The following is a 20,473-nucleotide window of genomic DNA, read 5'->3' on the forward strand; positions in this document are numbered from 1 at the left end:
GGAGGTTCAGTAACTCACGCAGTGCCTCATGGTGAACATGTATGGAGAGAGGATTCAAAGCAATCCTCTAGTTTTCCCACTTCAGTGCTGGATTTTGAAGGCCAGAGAGTTATGGGAGTCAGATTTGAATCATAATTCATCCTTACCCTCTTCCAGATGACAAAAAACATTCAGTGACAGAAGCAAAGGTTTTTTAATAAGATAAAAATAAATGTTGGTACCAGATGGAAATAGAACAAGTCGATTAAACATAGTTAATGCTGACATAAACCTATAACTTTATTTTTTATTTTTTTTTTGAGATTTTATTTATTTATTCATGAGAGACACAGAGAGAGAGGCAGAGACAGAGGCAGAGGGAGAAGCAGGCTCCATGCAAGGAGCCCAATGTGGGACTCAATCCCAGGATTCCTGGATCATGCCCTGGGCTGAAGGCAGATGCTCAACCACTGAGCCACCCAGGCATCCCATAAACCTATAACTTTCAAGACACAGCTTAACAGCAGTCCAATCCTCTGTAAATCAAACCTTTCCTTGAAAACACTTCCAGTTGGGCAAATAAGATACCACGGATCCAATTCATAATAATGGGTATAATTAACCTAACCTAGGATAACCATGATAATACAATATGTGAGACGTTTTCAGGCATTTCCATCTGCCTTACTGCTTAAAAATTAGTAGCAAATCCAGAACTCATTTTTTTTGAACTCATTTTTTTTAATTTTAAATTTCCTCCCCTCGGTGGACCTCCTATAATGATGCATTATTTCATGATGCTTTTATATTGGCTTCACTCCTAACCAGTATAGTGTATGTCTTATTCATCTTTAAATCCTTAACACTTAGACACAACATCTAGAACAAAACATTGCTTTCATTGTTGTATTAATACATATTTTGTACATATATAAATTGATACATAAGACATCTTATCTAAGACATCTATCTCTGATACAAATCACTGAAGACACAGAATTTTTTTTTAAAGGATATATTGACCAAATGGGCAGAAAACACACATACCAACAAATCTATGGACATTCTTCAGAGCAAATGGGTAAATCTAGATGATCTTGCTTTAAAAGCAGATTGAAAGGGAGCAAAAAGATTCTGAAACTTTCTCTCTTAAATCTCATTTTCTAATAAGTGCTTCTTTGGTCCCAAAACACCAGTAGGTTCTGACAGTGGACAACTTCACATTCTCACATGACTGATAGGTCCTCTGTGTCTTTTCGCAAGTTCAAGAACAAGCCAATTGAAACCACCCAAGAATGACAGCCAGTTCTAGCTGAACAATTCTGAAACAGTGTGGTGGCTTTGGTCTTGTGGGTTTGCTGCCTCAAACTTTATGGCCAAGGACTTCTTAAACTCACTTGTTGCAATTGAACTCCTTTCCTACCAAGTCCTTAGTGGAAACAGGAAACAGCTGCCTTCCATCACTCATAGACTATCCCTCATATGCTTGGAGACTATTATTAAGTCCCCCTCAGCATGCCTGCTCTCTCTCTCTAAGCTAAATAAACCCTGTTCCGTTAGCCCATATTTAGAGGGGCAATTTCCCAAACCTTTAATCACTTGGGTCACTAACTAGGATGAATGATGCTATATTAAAGTACTCCTCCTACAGCTTCGTGGTGGTGTTTCAGAACTGGCTAGAAAGCCTTCTAATCACATCTCAGAGTCTGAAATCTTAACTTGAAAGGTATCTTCTTTTTAAGAATAGGCACAACCTCCTTATTCCCAGTTTATCTTCCATTCATTATCCACACAAAATTAAACTGGAAGGGAAGAAAATCAACCCACTGCTGTTATTGATTAGGACTTTCCTGAAGTCAAGAGTTTACACAAAAATGATTAGATCAGTCAACTTCCCACTCCATTTCAGCCTTTGCTGTCATCTTTCTTCAGTCTCCCAACAAGTGTATTGAATGGGAACAGTTTTGAGTATCCAGCTGTTATATTTTTTTCTAGAGCCAAAGTCACCACTAAATTCCTCTATACATTGTATCATGACAAAGATAGTTTAGTTGAACACTGGAAGCTCTCATACCTGGGTTTCATTTAACAGCCAGATTAACCACGATTCCCCATTTGTTCTGTAATATATATTGGCTGATGCTGGGGTTCATTGCTGGAAAGCAACTCTCTAGTATGTTCTGAGAACTTCTGATCTTACCGGCTGAATTGTATGCTTAGCAAGTATCCATTGTATATGTTTCTAAACCTGTGTATGATAGTTGGACTTGATATCCAGTGGAATCAAATAATCTAGAAATGATGAAATGCAGGCCCAAAAGTAAAGAGAACTGTTGCTTCTGTGAAAATCAAGTTGAATGCTTTGGAAAATCTTCAATACAGACAAGCTGCTTAAAAAAAAACATTTTTTTAAAACAGTTTGGTACTTCCTCAAAAAGGTATACATAGAATTACCATTTGATTCAGAGATTCCATTCCCAGGTATATAACCAAAGGAACTGAAAGCAGGGACTCAACAGATATTTGTGCCCCAATGTTCATAGCAACATTACGATAGCTGAAAAGTAAAAACACCTTAAGTGTTCATCAGTATATATAAAAACACTATAAATAAAATGTACTATATACCCACAACAGACTATTATTTGGCCATAAAAACGAATGAAATTCTGACACATATAACAACATGGATGAATCCTGAAGACATTATGCTAAGTGAAATAAGTCAGACACAAAGGGACAAATATTACAGGATTTCACTTCCATGAGGCACCTAGAGTAGACAAATTCGTAGAGGGAGAAAGTAGAATAGAAGTTACCAGGGGTGGTAGGTAGGGAAAATGGCAAGTTACTATTTAATGGGTGCAGAATTTCTGTTTGGGGTGATGGGAAATTTCTGGAAATAATGAGTGCTAGTGGTTGTATGACATTGTGAATGTCCTTAACACCACTGAATCCTATGCTTTAAAAAGGGTTAAAGGGCTACACTTACATATATTTTGCCACAACGAAATCTTTTCCTAATTTTAGATGTTAGGGAAACAGCTATAGAAGAAATAACAAAAGGAATAATATGATAGAAACCTAGAAGGATCCTGGGGTGCCTAGGTGGCTCAGTTGGTTAAGCGTACAACTCTTGATTTCAGCTCAGGTCATGATCTCAGGATCCTGAGATCGAGCCCCGTGTCAGGCTCTACGCTCAGCGCGGAGTCTGCATAGGAGTCTGTCCCTCTCCCTTTCTCTCCCTCTTCCTCTGCTCTTCCCTCCACTTGCTCTCTAAATAAATAAATAAATAAATAAATAAATAAATAAATAAATAAATAAAATGTCAAAACAAACAAACAAAAAACAACCTTAGAAAGATCCTGCACACAGGTTGCTCAATAATTTGTCCTGAAACTTCTTTGTTCTTCAAAGAAATGAAAAACTAGAAATTGTAGATGGTGCATAATGGATATGTTTCATGCCAAAAATACAACATGGATTGGCAATAGGCAGAGCCACAGTCAAAGAAAAATCCTTGGCCTTTTATAAAACACTCAGCATGTAAATTGTGTATGTGTTTGTGCACATGTGTGTGTCTTTGTGTATATAAATGCATATTTATACACATATATGTTTTAAGTTAAAATACTTATTTCCCTCTCTCACTCATTCACTCCTGTTTCTATAATCCTCTGCTTTGACTTTTTTCTTTAAATAACAGACCAACAACTGTTTCTGATTGAATTAGAAAGGAGAGCTTCTAACATACTGAAAATGAAATTTAGCTGCCTCTTGCTTAGCTACCACCCACAGCGGTATGAATGTTACCTTCATTACATTATTGATATACACACATTATCTATAATACGTGCAAAATACCCACATACCGCCTTTGGCAAGGCTCTAAACTCTTCACTGAATTACAAAACTCCCTACACAAAAGGATCCATTCATCTCTCTGCCACTGGAAAGCAGCCAATCAGGAGTGGATCTAGGCAAAAGTCACTGATGTTACCCAATAGTTGGGGCCAAAAAAAAAAAAAGAAGAAGAAGAAGAAAGAAAGAAAGAAACAGAAAACTAGATGCAAAATTATAGCCAGAGGAAATCTTAGTCTTGAAGGAATACTGTTGTAAATCGACTCAGGATTTGCCTTAGACACCGAGGGTGATACCGATTCCTCTCCTATGAGGCACTGCAAAGACGTATAAGGAAGTATTAGGAATTCTATTTTACTTGGCATATTCAGGCATCAACGGACCTACAGGAAAACCAGGGGGCCATTTCAACCAGACTTCTATTGCAAAGGTAAATTTAACAATAAAGCTGTAGAGAAAAAACAAACAAACAAACAAAACAAAAAACGACACTGGGTTAACTAGTTGTTGGTTTTAAATGCATTTAATGTTTTTAATGTACTTAACATTTAAATGAATTTAAATGTTTGTGGTTACAGGCACAGAGTGATTAGCAAATGCCGAATTAAGCATTTACTCTGCTGGCCCTGAGCACTCTCTTCTCAGAGGTGCCTGACCCCATATTCCTTAACTTCACTCTCAGGAAGCATCAGTGTTAGAGAGGCTCTAGAAGGCCATCTGCTCCAACCCATGCAGTTCATTCATTCAGATCTGTGTCTCCATCTGAAGACTTCTCTAGACAGTGGACTCACTACTTCTTGAGAAAGGCCCTCTCACTTCTGAATAATTTGTATGTTGTAATCCTTCTTTACCTTGGACTTAAAATCTCCATCAGTCTTACTCAACAGTCATATCATGGCTTCATATTCATACTATCATTTCTGTTTTTTTCAAATATTTGCACATTTTCATGTGTTTTGGTCTTCGCAAAAACCCTGTAGGGTAGACATCAAGGCCCTCATCACCTACAGTCTGTAGCCAAAGGGAAAGAAGCCTGAAATACTTACCTGGGTGACCACAGCGCTGTAGGAAAGTCTGGACTAACCTCTTGCCCTCTTCATTCCAGTGGAGAGGGCTTCCCCCGTAAAGTGTTTTGTTCTCTGGCACTAAAGAGAAAATTCTTTCTTTTTTCTATGTCAGGCCCCAATCATAGGAGGCGACTTCTCTTAACTGCTTCCTTCAGGACAAGGTCTGAAGTGCTTCACCACCCTTGTCAAGCCCCTTTCCGATGTTTCTCTTACAATGATGTCCTCACCACATTTAGATGCTGCCTCACAGAATGTGGAGAGTATTCCAGAACGTGCCACATGTGGAAACAAGGAGCTATGGCTTCCCTTGTTCTGGTCACTATTTTTAATGCAAACTATTTACTTTTTGGCAGCAGCCACATCACACCATTGAGTCATAGTAAACTTTTTATAAAATAAAACCTTTGTCCTGACAGAAACTGTGAAGTCAGATTTTCCATCCCAAATCCTTTCTGGAATGACATGGACTGAAGAGAAAGAGACGAAGGGAGGCAAAGAGGGAAGGGAAGGTTGGTTTATCTAGCTGTGTGGTTCTCTAACTGCAGCATGTGTCAGAAACATCTGGAGGGCTTATTAAATACAACACAGATTGCTGAGCCCCAGCCCCCAAGCCTTTCTGGTCTAATAGGGATGAGATTGGGGCCCAAGAATTTACATATCTAACATATTCCTAGGTGATGCACAAGCTGCTGATCTGACTCTGAGAACCACCTCTCTAGTCTATATGCAATTTATTTTTGAACCTAAATGCAAATTACACATTATCTCTGTTAATTTTGAACTTCTTATTTGACCCTGACCTTGGGTTTTTAGCTTTTTGGGATCTCTCCAAATCATGTTTGCTGCTCAACATATATGCTATCCTTCTTAGCCAGATTGTACCAGCAACTGTGCCCTGTGCCAGGGTGTTGATAACAGCGTTAAATCACCCAGGGTCCAAACCGTAACCTGCTGCTGGATCCTTGGGTCCTTCTTTCCTTCTTGGCCCTGTTCCTTTCATCAGCACTCTGTGATTATGTTGTACACAGCAGAAAAAAGTAGAACTTCACTAGTGTGAGGCATGAGGCCCGGTTGAGGCTAGGAGTCTCACCCATCTTCACCAACTGACAGTTCAAGTCACTCAGGTTTGTTTGAAGAACCCCCTAGGGTTTGCCAAGTGCCTTTGTAAACCATTAATGTAGCAAAAAGTTGCATAGGCTCTGAAATCAGGCAAACATCAACTATCACTTACTGGATCTGTGATTTCCCTATTTATGAAATGCATTAATAAAACCCACTTTCTATGTTTGTTAATAAAATAAACACAAGTAGGGAAAAGCATCTATCACATGGCTGCTATTCAACAAATGTGAATTATTATTATAATTACGTTCCTTATCTGGTCAAAATCTTCCAGAGGCTTCTACTGTCTAGTGAATAAACTCCAGATTCCATAGTTTAGTATTTCAGACACAATTTGCCACCAAGCTATCATCCTCAACTCACCTCTCATTCCTAGGAAACTAATCTAAATGCTACCCCTGAAACTTATATTCCATGTCCCACCTCTGCTTTCAGACAAGTATCCCTATCAGAATCCCTTCCCCACTCTCACAATTTTTATTTAAAAACAGAAACAAACTTAACAATAACAAAAAGCCTTCCCACCCTTCAGCCTAGCCTTTTCAATGAAATGGTTGCTTTCACTCTGAAATCAGTTTTCTTGTCCCAGTCCCCCAGCAATACTGTGTTTGCCAAGCATTCGGCCCCTTCCTTGCACACAGTGGCCTCATGGGTAATCCCCATGTGTGCAGATGTCCATTTCTCCCAAGGGAATAGCAAACTCCTAAAAAATAGAGGAAAACATAGACTTATCTACATCTCCATAATCCCTGTACTCTAGTCAGCTGACACATAGTCACTGATTTAATTTTAGAGATTTGACTCTCTGGGGTTGAAATCTTGCTAATATCAACATTTTCTCTCATGTGAACAGACAACCAGAGCGCACTCGTGAAGGTGTTTCTTGGCTTATCTACAGGAGGAACTAGTGATTCTCCAGCATAGCACTTGTACTGACTGTGGAGGGGCCTTTTGCCCACATGACAAAAACCAAAACCGAAACCAACCTACGTGTTCTAAAATATTTAGTATGGTCAGCTCTTTGGTTTAGCCATTCATTCATTTGTTGGATAATTGCGGGGCATCTGCTACGTGTCTGACTCCTCATTTATTCATCTGTTCCAATTTATCTCATAGCTCACTTCCTCTGGTTTAGTTCAACGGATACTAAACACTTGTGAGCAAGGCATTGCCCTTCTGTCCGGGACAATAGGATGGCCCCTGTTCCTAAAAGAGTCCACGCTCTAGTAAGAGAACTCAGACTCTCAACAACGATGTAAAGCCCTGTGTTCACAAGGGCACAGTGAGGTCACTGAACTAGGGTTTCACCTGGAGCAAGGAGATAACGATCAACAGGGTGAAAAGGTAACTAGTACCATCTGAAAGGCTGGGGCAAGAGTACTGTGCAGTGTGAGAACACAGTCCAGATCATAGCAATGTGCTGGCTCATTACAAAAGAGAACACATAAATGGCTTCTTCCTTTCTCTGTGGGGCTCCTTTATCTGTCCTAAGCACCACAACCTTGAACTTAGAGTTTTCTCAGAAAGTGTGTTAGACTCCCAGGGGCTGCCTGAGCAAAGCACCACAAACTGGGTGGCTTAAAGGCAGAAATGTACTCTCTCATCATTCTGGGGGCAAGAATTCAGAAATCAAGGTGTTGGCTGGGTTATGCTTCCTGGGAAGCCTCCAGAGGGGGATCCTTCCTCGCCTCTCCCAGCATCAGGTGTTTTGCTGGCCACCTCTGGCATTCATTGGTTGGAAACTACCTAACTGCAGACTCTGCCTCTGTCTTCACATGGTCATCTTCTTATAAGGACACAGATCATACAGGATTAGGGGTCTTCCTTCTGATTTTATCTACAATAAATGACTCTATTTCCAGAAAAGGTCATATCCTGAGGTACTGGGGAATAGGACCTTAACATATCTTTTCTCGAGAGAACACAATTCAAACTATAACAATAGGTGTCCATAGGTTACACTGGGGCTGAGTATGTTCTAAATGCCCTGACCATGAAGTCCTTCCAAGCAAAGAACGTTCCGGCTCTTTCTTATTCTTTCACAAAGTCTTTTCCACTGAATTTGCACAGTTCCTTCTTGGTAAATGCTTGTTGACTTACAGACATCATTAGAAAGACTCACACAATCAAGTGACAAATAAGCTTGAACAATCCATCTTTTATAGTGATCGATAAAAACTCTTTCTTGGAATTTTATGCACACACATCATAGAGATTATGTATGCGTGTGTGTGTGTGTGTTGTATGTATACGTGCGTGCATATATATATATATATATATCATATATATGTATGTCTCAAGGAGGATGGAAAAAATGATCAGTGTAAGCAACCCTCTACTGTATTTTACCCTTTCTGCTTAATATAGTTCACTGTGGAAAGAAAACAAGAGAGAAAAAGCAAGAAAGGAATTTTCAGGTATCAGAAAGTAGGGGGCTTTATGGAGAATGAGAAGTAGGTGAAATGGCTTTTTACTCTGAGGCGTAAATGTACCCCTCTGTTCCTGCTGAATGCAGCCTCCGTGAACAACACTGGGTCACTTTAGGGGTGCTTAACAAACCAGCACACTGCCTGATTATTCTTCAGAAGTGGCTCAACAGACCCAATACTTATCTTGCTTCCCCCATCGCCCTGGCTTGTAATTGCCCTGGCTCCTTTGAAATCGCATCCCTCTAAGAGGCCACAGTAATGTATACCTCACGAGAGCTTCGAGAGAGCCTGCATAGTAGACTCCCATGGAGTACATATCAGCTTCAAAAGAAAGACACCCATAAAAATACAGTCTCTCTGGAGCTCAGATATCTACCTTATTATGTCACTATATTAAGACTTTCTCTTTAGAGTACAGAGTTCCTGTATTACACATCTCCCCGTGCAATTATGATAAAGAATGGCATATATAGATCCTTAATGACCTTTATGGAAGTGTCACCAGATATGTCTTCAAGCTACGCGCGCGCGCGCGCACACACACACACACACACACACACACACACAGAGGAAAGCCTTTCCTCTGTGATGAAAACACCTTATAATTCTCTATTGTTTCCTTCCATTTTTTTTTCATTCTCTACAGATGGGCCTTTATGCTGACTGCACATACGCATAAACCAGTAAATGCATTTCCACAGGTTTGAGGGATGAAGGAGTCCTTTGTGTGAACAACAAGTCTCTCAGATGTCACAGCTCAATAGCATTCATAAGACCATCACAGATAAATCACAGAGCAGAGAAAAAGAGTCAACTGCACAAAAGTCACATCAGTACAGGCAAGAGGGAGATGTGTGTAGTACGACATTTGATGACAGCATTTGAAGGGAAACTAAGTCAAGACCTCAAGTTACGTCAGTCGTTGAGGCTGGACCACACAGCCGAGTATGATGGATTTTGGTAATTCCACTTGTTTCCTGCTACGGGAGGAAGGAGTCTCCCCAACAAGACTATAAGCCCTCTGGGGCCGGATCTTCTGATTTTCTTAATTGATCTTCCTTTCCAAGTCCACTCTGACTCGACACCAACACATATATACTTGAAAACCACACTTCCAACACCCTTTCCTACTTCCTGGCTACCAGTAACACATATGGCCTACATTACAATTTAAGTCCCTTCTTATATTCAGCTGAGAACTTTAATTTAGGGGGTGAGATTATAAAGCAATGAGTCAAAAAATAAAGTAATGAGCCTGGGTTTTCTGCAAACAGAGAGAGTTTACGGGTTACCTAAGAATATCAGTTTCTTGAATCTCTTACATAATTTTCTTTTTTTTTCTTTTTTTTTTTTTACTTACATCGTTATTATCCACTGAACCAGCACTAGTTCTGAATAAGTAACAAAAAAATGGGCAGATATATGTTTCTTTCTTTATCAATAGTTAGACATCATTAAAACCGATGTAGCAGAATTTCCAAACCCAAATAAATGAAAAGATTTCTCAAAAGACTACCCCCGTGAATTAGACACTTATTTCACAACATTTCCTTGTACTTGAATCTGATTTTGAAATGTTTCTTAAATTCACTGGAAAACATTTGTTGAACACACACTACGCACCAGGCACCATCCCAGGAATTTGTCCCTAAGCGGTGGAGGTGAGACTAAACCAGATAGAGGTGGGATGGAAGATCAAGTACGCAAAATGATCGAGGGTGTGGAGGGGAAGTGTGCAGTGGAGAGTGGGGGTAGGAAATTTGGGAAGAGGGGCTCTGAGATGTTAGGGTGACCACGAAGGCCTCTCTAACCGGGTGACATCCGAGGAAGCACGTAGGGGCATGAAGAGAGCAGGAAGGAGAACGTGGGAGGAGGGCAGTAGCCACAGGCTTTAGGAGGAAGCGGATGCAGGTGTTTGAGGTGTAGCAAGGAGGCCAGTATGGGGGAGGCATGTGAGTGAGTGAAGTCAGGCTGGGGCGTTGGAGGGCTAGCGAGAAACAGGTCCAGACACAGTAAGGACTTTGGCTCCTAGGCGAAGTGAGGTGAGAAGCCATCCCAGGACTTTGAACAGGGGCATTTAGATCTGCCCAACATCTTAGCAGGACTCACTCTCACACACACTCTAAGGGGCCCACGGGGCAACAGCCAGACCAGCCAGGAGGCCACTGCAAAAGCAAGAGGCAAAAACCACTGGGACGAGGGTAGTAGCAGCAGAGATGAGAAGCAGCTGGACTTCAGATCTATCTTTTAAAAGCAGCTATCACGTAGGAAAATTAATTACTTTTCAATTTCCTCTTCACTAGAACTCTGGCAGTTTTTGAAAATTAACACTACCTTTCAGAAGCTCGGATTTGTTTTCCACTGAAGGATATTCCCAACTATGTATTGGTAGGCTCTGAACATGGTTCTAGAACAGAAGTTCCCCCCACCCCCCGAAAAAAAAAATTCTGAGCACTGTTGGTATCAAGAAATAAATCTACATCCTCCCTCGGAACAATTTTTGCCCTCCCTGGTGGAGGGTATGGTAGAGTTGGCGTACGTTAACAGTTTTTTAAAGTGGAGCCTTATTAAAATCAACCCAGGAAGCATATATCACGCTTATTTGTATGGTGGGGAAGTGGGAAGAGGTAGTGACAGGGGCAGAGGATGAGGTAAAACGACAGCAGTGGAGCCCTCGTCTGACCAGAGATGCCTGACAAAATCACAGAGTGGTTTTATAATCACAGGCCACCTCTAGGGGAAATATAAACCATGCTCTAGATGATAAGCAAAACCCTGACAATAGTGTACTCCTCGTGCATCCAACAGGCCAGACACTTCACATGCATCCTCCTCCCAGTGACTCGTTAGACAAGAACCATTATCTCCATTTTATGATGAAAAACTGAGGCTCAGAGACATGAGTGATTTGTAAGGCCAAACAGCTGATAAATAAGGAGAGGTGGAAGATGAAGCCAGCCCTCTGCCCGGCCACCCTGCAAAGATTCTCTTCTTTCCTGCCTGGAGCTGCTCATCGGCAACTGAGTGAGATGGCCAGGAGCAGAATTGAGGTGAAAATAGTATTTCAGGAGGTTCTGAAGTGAACTCCTGGTTCAGCCACTGAAAACCTGACCCTGCAGCAATGGAGGTCGGGGAGGGGGAGGCGAGGGGTTCATTTCTAGGAGATTTTGAGCAGATCATACATTAAAGAAACTGTTTCTTACAAAAGTTCAAACTCCATGCTTTGGAAATAATAATAATAATAATAATTAATAATAATAATAATAATAATAATAGTGACCATTGAGCAGAACTACATTGGCTAGGAGTTTCATGCATTCTCTCTTTGCTTTACAAAGTCCTGGCCAAGTGGGTGTCTTTACCCACAGTCTACTGACGTGGAAATCGGTTCAGTGACGTGACTTCCTTAGACTCTCCAGGGGGGCAAGACCACAGCTTGAGCTCATCCTGGCCCCACTCCAGAGCCTGCGTTCTTCCTACTAGTGTGGGCAAGTGCTCTAGAGCATGGCCACTGGGGCCAGACTGCCTGGGTTCTAATTCTGCCTCTGCATGGCCTGGGCGTTACTTAATTCTCTGTGCCTCAGTCTCCTGGTTTGTAAGATGCAGCTAAGAAGCCACTTCATAGGGTTATTGTAAGGATTGAATGAATCAATCTACATAAAGCACTTAAAGCGGTCCCTAGCATCCTGTGCATTAGTGATAGTTACCGATATCGTTACACAATCGTATCACACAAAAAGAACATGGAATTATTAGTTACTGTTGCAGGACTATCAACATTTCTTTGAACACAGTGGGGAAGGACTACTGTTCATACTACTTTTGGGGTCCTGTCTGCCCACAAGGGTAACAGACACTTGGTAACATCATCACTTAATGTAAATAATAACGATCCGACTTCTTTATGAGGCAAGCCTGTCATTTGATCAGTTTGAAAAAAACCTGAGATATTAATAGCCTTGTGCAAACAAAGTGTTTATTATATATACCTCATGGCTTTTTTTTTTAAGGGGGTTACTATACAGTGTGTCTCCAAGGTGGCACCGGAGTCAGGATCAGCATTAAGGGGACTGTATGCTGTAAAATTCTGTACAACAGGAGCCCAGTATAATTTTTTTTTCGGCACCACTTTTTGCAAGTCTAATTTAACAGTTTTTTTGGCTGACCCCTTTTTTTTTTACACGCCCTTGGGCAACATGAGAAATGAAAACTGAACTCTGTGTGTGTGTATGTGTGTGCATATGCACATGTGCACATGCATGTGTTTGGGGTTCGGAAAAGGCGGCAGTTTTTATTAAACCCATTTGTGTTGTGTTCTCTACGATGACGGGAACTTCACCCTTCATTTTGCAGCATTAGAGTCCCTTCAAAAGTAGGCTAGGCCATCAACCTTACAATGTTACAATTTTCACTGTAAAGCCTCTGGGGTGTGCAAAGTTTAAAACTGTTGCAGAGATTTTAGATAGATAGATAGATAGATAGATAGATAGATAGATAGATAGATGATAGATAGATAGATGATAGATAGATAGATAAGAGATAGATTCCTCTGAAACCCACTTGAGCTTATTTCATCTCAGCACATTTATCTTCTACTGACTAACAAGGACCTATCAGCAGATTATAGTCTCCCAAGCCCTCTGCCACCGACACTCGTGGCCTCATACCAGCACCATGCAAGAAGATACCATTTTCCTCCTGATGCTTAATGATGAATGAACCCATTACATCACATTATCTCCCAATGAGTTATTTTGCATGATTTTATTACTGGTCTGAAGCTAATACATTAATCTTAAAAATAATCTGACAACTGACTTTGGCAGATAATTGTCTAGAGGGCTCTTTCATTTAGAGGAATCAAAGACTTAGAAGCCAAAATCTAAGAGATGACATGGAAGGAAGGGAACTAGTATATGCGGAGTGCCCACTCTCCATCTGGCAGCTGGAGATATTGTTTCATTTCACCCTTACAATAAACACCAGGCTAATCAGGAATTATTAAGAAAACTTGGTTCACAATGCTCATGCCATTGAACCCTCCACCATGTTGCTTCATCAAGGGTGAACAGAGAGCATAGATATGATCATCAAATCCCAGGATGTTACTACACACATTGAAACACAATACAAGTAGTGTTCCAGCATGATTAAAGAAAATGCTCTGTATATTAATTAACCAAACCTGTTCCAATCTCAACCTGATTTACTCAGATATCCCTGCTATAAATATTATTGGGCTCAAAGGAATCTCTTGATTCAGACAGATGGCTCCACCCAAGGAGTCCAACCAAGATGCCAGGCTGCCCAACCCCCTCCCAATTCTCACAACTCCCTTTCTGGAAGAAATGAATTCTGAGGCATTTCTCTGGATCCTCCAGAATTTGCTTTAAAAGTACCTTGGGTGTATCTCTATTAGTAGAAAGACTGTACTTTTGAGACACAGTATCATATAACTGTTTTTGAGGCCATGAAATTTAGGGGTAACTTGTTATTCAGTGAATAGATTGTCAAAACAGTCACAAAGGTACACGTCTTATTATCCTAGAGGTGGTAAAATTTGAAATGAGCAGTTAGTGTGAAAATAGTGTGAGTTAGTGAGAGGAAGCTAGAAATATCTAAAAGCTCCACGGTCCTCGGAAGTCAATAGAGCTAACATTAAGTATTGGTTGGAGGTCCCATGGGGCCATGAAGTCATGACGGCCCTTAAATAAGTTAATAATTTCCTGGAGCCTCAATTCTTCACTTGTAAAACTGGGAATTTACCCCAGTTCAAGATGGCAGGTGCCCTTCCTCATATTGGTGATATTCATTTTGAAGACTATTTCTCTTCTATGTTTTCTCTGTCTCATAACTCTGGGCATGATTTTAATCATAAATATAGGAGCAAGTTAATCAAAGAAAGATGTGTTCAAATTTCCAAATGAGCTGAGAGCTATTCTAAATATTGCAGGTTCGAAGGCATTTCCAGAACACCGGAGCTTTATCTGATCATATTCCAATAAAGGCTGCCTTTGACATGAAGCTTGAAAAACATGGTAAGGGTCATTCCCATGTGGAAAAAGTTCAGTTTTTATCCTTTTTTTTTCCCCTCTTCTTTTTCCTCGTCTATCAAAGGCCTTTATCTCTCTCATATTCCCTCCAATATTGGCGTGTATATTTGAAGTCCTACCATTATCATACCGGTATCTGCTATTTAGAGTCTATCAACATAACAGAAGTCAGAGAGAGGAGGACAGTAAGGCTTTATTTACCACCATTCATCAAAGTTCTGACAGACTATTCTGCAGAGAAAAGAGAGCAGTGAGAACTCCGAGTTCCCTTGCCAAGCTAAATGTGACTTCCATGGAAGTTCGGGTGTCCTAATGTTCCAAGGCAAGGAGAATCAACAGATGGCCAGCCCTGGACAAAGACAAATTCTGAACTCACTCACAGAAAAGCTTTCTTAGGCCTTTCCAGCCTGCTCTTCTGGCTCTAGAAAGAGTACTTGTATACATTTTATGGAACAGAATGACCCCAAAACCCTGCCTGAAATGTCTCATTCCCAATGGAGAATGAAGAATGAAGAATGATCATACCCAAAGAAATGGGAGAGCCTTTTCACACCACATCTGTCAGTTCTCTCTCTCTCTCTCTCTTTCTCTCTCTCTCTCTCTCTTTTTCTCTAGGGAGAAGCAGAATCTAGAGAAAGGGACTGTGGGCAGTCCTTATAAAAGCTCCTATAGGGCTTCCGTACTTGGGGGAGTGCCTGCACTCACACATGAACTCGCATGTGCACACACATATGTACACACATTCTCCCCCTGCTTAAAACCAATGCCCTGAGGAACTCTAATGAATTATCCATTCCACCATCTGAACTGCCTGAGAACCCATTCATAGTCATCCTACCGTTCTTCTAGGGAGCGGAATGTCAATTGCATGTCAAGCAATACAGTAATCAGAGGGCATCTAGAAACTTTGGACGCTTTGTTCTGAATAGTGGAGCTTTCCAAGTAGCTAAAGATCTCCCCATTTAAGCACCAAATATTTTTTTTTCCCAAAGTAACACTTCAGCAATTTTGGACACATAAAACCCTCTGAAATTTTATTACATGTATTCAGTTTCCTGAATATAATTTAGCCTCACCTTCAGAACTCAAGGCCCTTATCATAAGTACCAATTTCTGTCCTGGGGCTAGACCACCAAGTGGCTGCTGAGGCCAAGTGGAAAGTCAGAGAACAAGCCCAAAATGGGGCTCCAAATAAAGACACCACAGCAGATGTCGGAAACCAGGTCAGATGCCTGGGCTCTAAGGCCTGGGTTAGCCATAAAGAGGGTAAGATTTAGAAAGGGTGTCCACAGTAAGCATTGCATTCATTCTGTGACCTGATTTTCCCAGCTAGCATCATCGAGGTATGCGGGCAAAAATCTTGAGTCTAAAGCATCATCTGCTTCTGCAAAGCATCTAACTCCAGCCCTCCACTTCTAATTCAATGCTTCTAATTTCTTGTGGTCCTAGAGACGATCAACTTGGTCACAAGTGAATAAAGGGCCAAAGGTTGCTTTTCTGGTAACTCAGCTACATGTATGCCTTGCGTCTTCTGGTAGGGTGATTGGGGTCTCTGACTTACTTCCTAGTTATAGCTCAGGAGGGTAGACTGCTGCCTCATTGAGCTCCAGATAGATAAGGGGTCGTTTCCTTCCTTACTTTCCTTCTAAAATCATCTCCTTCCAGCTTCCTCCTACGCTCATCCTATTCATACAATACGCTTCCCTCTTGAGTTGTACCTTTTCCAACTGGGAACACCAATCTGTGCAGATCTTGCTGCTCATGATGGGACAGGTGGTGCAGCAGTAACCTCTGAGAAGGCACACATCCACTAACAAGTCACTAAGGAAGAAGTCACTGAGGTCTTCTAAATTACCAGCCTCAAGGGACACCTCCTTTCCCAGCATGGAGAGGACCTCTGAGACTAAGGCAAGTGATCAGTAATTCTGCTATCAGAGGCCACCCTCAGAGCACAGGGTCAGGGGCCCACGCATAACAGTGACTTAGCACCTCATGTTATAGATCTGGCCTTCAATTTCTCAGACAACTGATATGGGGCCAGGGAAACATTCCATGATGCTATTATCCATACACAAAGTCATGTAAAAGCAATTTAATTGAAAAAAGAAGAAAAAAGAGAACATGTGATCGTGTTTTTGTTTTTATTTTTTTAATGACCTTGAATTATATATCTAGCTACCTTTGATCTAGCTTCTTTTCCAGAGAACTCAGTCTTTGCTTTCCCCCCAAATATCAATCCACCCTCTGACTAGCCTAGTTTCTCTTATTTTTTCTTCTATGCTGGCTTATCCTGAGGCAAAGAGGAAGGAAAAGCACAGCACGTGAGGAGGAGCAAGCACTTGGGAGCCACAGCTGGATCTGTATGGTCACCCTGCCATTCCCTACTTGTGTGACCCTGGCCAAGTGACTTACTTTGTCTTTGACTCAGCGTGTTTCTCTACAAAAAGGAGGACGAACACAGTAGTTGAAAGAATGCCTTCAATGGGTGAATGGGGTCAAAAGGTACAAACTTCCAGTTATAAGACAGATTAAGTCCTGGGGGTTTCATGTAAGCACAGTGACTGTAGCTAACAATGCGGTATTGTATCTTGGGAAGTTGCTAAGAGAGTACATCTTAGAAGTTCTCACCATGGGGGCAAAAAAAAAAAGTGTAACTATGAAGTGATGCGTGATAACTGAACTCATTGTGGTAAACCTTTTGCAATACATGCGTACATCAAATCATTATATTGTACACCTTAAACTAATATCATGTCACACTGCAATTATATTTCAGTGAATTCTGGAAAAGAAAAGAATACCTCATCATGCCAGTTTCACAGTATAGCTGTATTAATGGAGACACTACTTACAACATGCTTCACAAAGCCTCTGGGACCCAGGAAGCCGACCCTGACCCTATCCTAGGTGGTGACAGGAAGCAATGGCTGCCCTCTAGGTGCTCTCAGAATGTGCATTGAGATTTGAAGTTCTCCAAGAAGGGGTCCTTGGGGATTCATTCTAATAGGTAAGAACTGTTTTGCACGAACAGAGATGTAAACTAGCACCTGAAGACTCTTTTTTAGAACTTTGAAAACTTACTGTTTGCAATCTCATACACAACATTTATTTGCATAGTTAAGTCCCCATTCTCATAAGAAATACGAAGCAAATTCCCATCCAAATTATTGCAGTTTCCAAATGTTTAGAATCCAGAACGACTAGAAGTTTCTGCATACAGATGTCAATGCCTTTCTTTTCCTCAACAAGCCTCCTTTTTGGCATATAAGTCTACATGCCTCCTCCTCTCACATGGTGGTTCCCTGTTTTATTCTGGACTCTTTCTAGTTTCCCTCCATACACTTTCCTTGGAGGGGCAAGCTTCTCCCAGTCTCCCCTGACCTCCAGTCTCTCCTGAGCACCATCTATTTGAGGCCCTCAACAGGTGCCATCAAGGCTGTGTTTTTGCACAGGTTGCTCCTCTGCCAAGAATGACCATCCCTCATCCTGTTTTAACAGATACTTCTCAAGGTCCTGCTCAGATGTCTCCATCTGCTCTCTACATACACCATTCCTATGACACCACGACACACTTAAGTTATTCATGCACGGGTCTGCCTCCCTCCCCAGGCTCAGGGCTTTTAGAGCAGTGCTTCAAAATGCTTATGAATCACCCAAAGATTTTGTGAAAAATGTTGATTCTGTTTTACCTCCTATGTGTTCTGACTCAGTGAGTCTGGGATGGGGCTTGAGGTTCTGCATCTCCCATAGCTTCTAGATAATGATGATCTACTGCCCTGTAATCCACTTGGGAAGCTTTGAAGAAGCTTCCGAAATGTTAGTGACTTGGCACTTCATCATCATCATCATCATCATCATCATCATCATCATCTTTTAACACAGCTGCCCAGCAAGTGTACTTTAGGGAGATGAAAGAAATGTCAGGGCTGCCCGGAATCATGCAGGGTGGGGACACGCAGGGAATGGGGGCGAGGGGGTGCTGGAGAAAGTGAGTAGAATCAGAAAAAGGAAAGGAGAGAGAATGAGGTTAGCAAAGAGGCAAGAGACAGCAAAGAGAGGAAGAAAAGGGAGTGAAAATAACAGGGAGAGAGAAGACAATCGGAAGGCCTCCGTTGTCTGACTTTCCAGATCAGGGGGTGGACTTTTGGACGCCATCCCTCCCAAGGGTGGGTACTCCAACAACTTATGTCACTGCAGAAATGTGCTCAGGCCTTCACCACTTCCTTCTAAACATTGTCCTTCCCTGACTAATTAATGAACAAGTGGCCAGTGGCAGGGTAATAACAAATGAGAGCCTCTCTCATGATTGCAAATGCACAGAATGGTTTGTATCAGCTCAGAATATCTACGATGGGCCGCAAGTATTTTCCCCTAAGACTTCAAACCGTCCACCCCAACAACCCACACAAAAGTTACCTGATACAGTTCGATCCGCTGTTCGGACACTCTGGCTTTCGGGTTCTGTAAACGAAAGACTCTGAACTCTGCTTTCACCAAGTTGGATGCATTCTTCTCCATCGCCGAGACGTCAAATCGGACAATTCTGAAGTAGGGTCTGTAGAAAGTGGGCGGGATGGCATCTGTAAAAAGTTAGGGCAATCATTGAAAAATGATAAAATCCATTGTTCTCTCACAAAGACCATGCAGCATGAGATAGTCCCAAGAAAACATAAGGGAAATATCTACAGAACGATTTAGTTTCCAAGGGCCAATTTAATACCATTAACAATTTAACCAGAGGGGGGAAAAAAGTAAATAAACATGTGCATTTGGTTACAGGAGTAGCAGATTAATAGAGATTAACAAACCACTTCCAACTCCATCTGAGGGCATGTAGTTAACCCTATCCTTTGAAAGTTGACAGAGCAGTGGAAAATCCTAGACGGTTATGAATTGGAACAAGTTCATGACAGTTGATGCCTGGAGAGAGCTGTCGGGCTTGCATACACTTTAATCAGCTGTGCCAAGAAAATAGCTCCTAATGGCAAGCAGTTTGCCCATGTATTTTTTTTCCTTGAAGTTTTGGCATCTGGATGCTCTACTCTATCCAGGTTCATGCATTGCATCTTTTTTGGCTTCACTATTTTGGTTTTTCACACACATATGACCGAATACACCCTCTAGTTAAGTTAGGGTGAGAAAATTTGAATGGAAGAAAAGAATAAAAACCTATAGCCACACACTGGTTATATCAGGTCCAGTCTTAAAATTCTTTATTCAGGTTAATGTCCATTGGTGGGAGGGAATCCTGGCTAACGAAGAGAAAGAATCAGCCCCAATTCCTTCAGCTCTGAGCCATGTGAAACACAGAGAGGCAGATAGTACACAGCAATTTCGAGTTCATGGGTTGCTCGAGGTTTGCTGTTATTTTGCAGTAATTTGCCACCGCCTCTGAATAAGCAACTGAACTACGCCAACAAAACCAAAGCAGGTCCTAATTCTAGCCCCACGCTCCATATACAGCACCCGTTCATTGAGCATGTACACTGGGCAGGCCACTTGTTACAGATGTTTCTACGGTTCTCTTCCAAAATCTTCTGCAAACTTTCTCTCATTATTCTGGAATGCTCCATCCAAATCTGGTAGCTCCAGGACTCTCTACCCTCTTCTCAACTATGTAGCTTCATTACAACATAATCATTCACAGTTGTTTATGGCTTTTTACAAGTGTTTTTATTACTTCTGCATTATGTTTGTTTATTTTGTTTTCCCCCATGAAATTTTAAGAATCTTGAGGGCAGAGACCATATTTGCCAGGTTTTCCCTCCCCCCACCCCCACATCCCTAGGACAGGGCCCTGCACACACGGAATTCACCAACTATCCGCTGTTTGCATAGTTGGTCATCAATGGGACTCTTGAAAGACTCAGGCATCTGGCTATTGGCAAGACTAGCTTCTTATTAAATAAACGAGCCATCTTGCCGATCTTAAAATAGAAATAAATACCTTTCATGATTTCTT

The 20,473-nt window shown here is 41.4% G+C and overlaps 1 protein-coding gene across 3 annotated transcripts in view; it reads right to left on the reverse strand.

Moving 5' to 3' along the window:
• The window catches only part of TGFB2 (transforming growth factor beta 2), a 79,783-nt gene that overhangs the window by 8,904 nt on the left and 50,406 nt on the right, over window positions 1-20,473 (reverse strand). For all 3 annotated transcript variants that reach the window (XM_055333959.1, XM_055333958.1, XM_055333960.1), the window contains one exon: window positions 18,928-19,091. In XM_055333959.1, coding sequence (XP_055189934.1) covers window positions 18,928-19,091 — 164 coding nt within the window. The remainder of the gene's footprint in view (window positions 1-18,927; window positions 19,092-20,473) is intronic.

Source organism: Nyctereutes procyonoides, unplaced genomic scaffold, assembly GCF_905146905.1.
Source record: "Nyctereutes procyonoides isolate TBG_1078 unplaced genomic scaffold, NYPRO_anot_genome, whole genome shotgun sequence".
Lineage (NCBI taxonomy): Eukaryota > Metazoa > Chordata > Mammalia > Carnivora > Canidae > Nyctereutes > Nyctereutes procyonoides.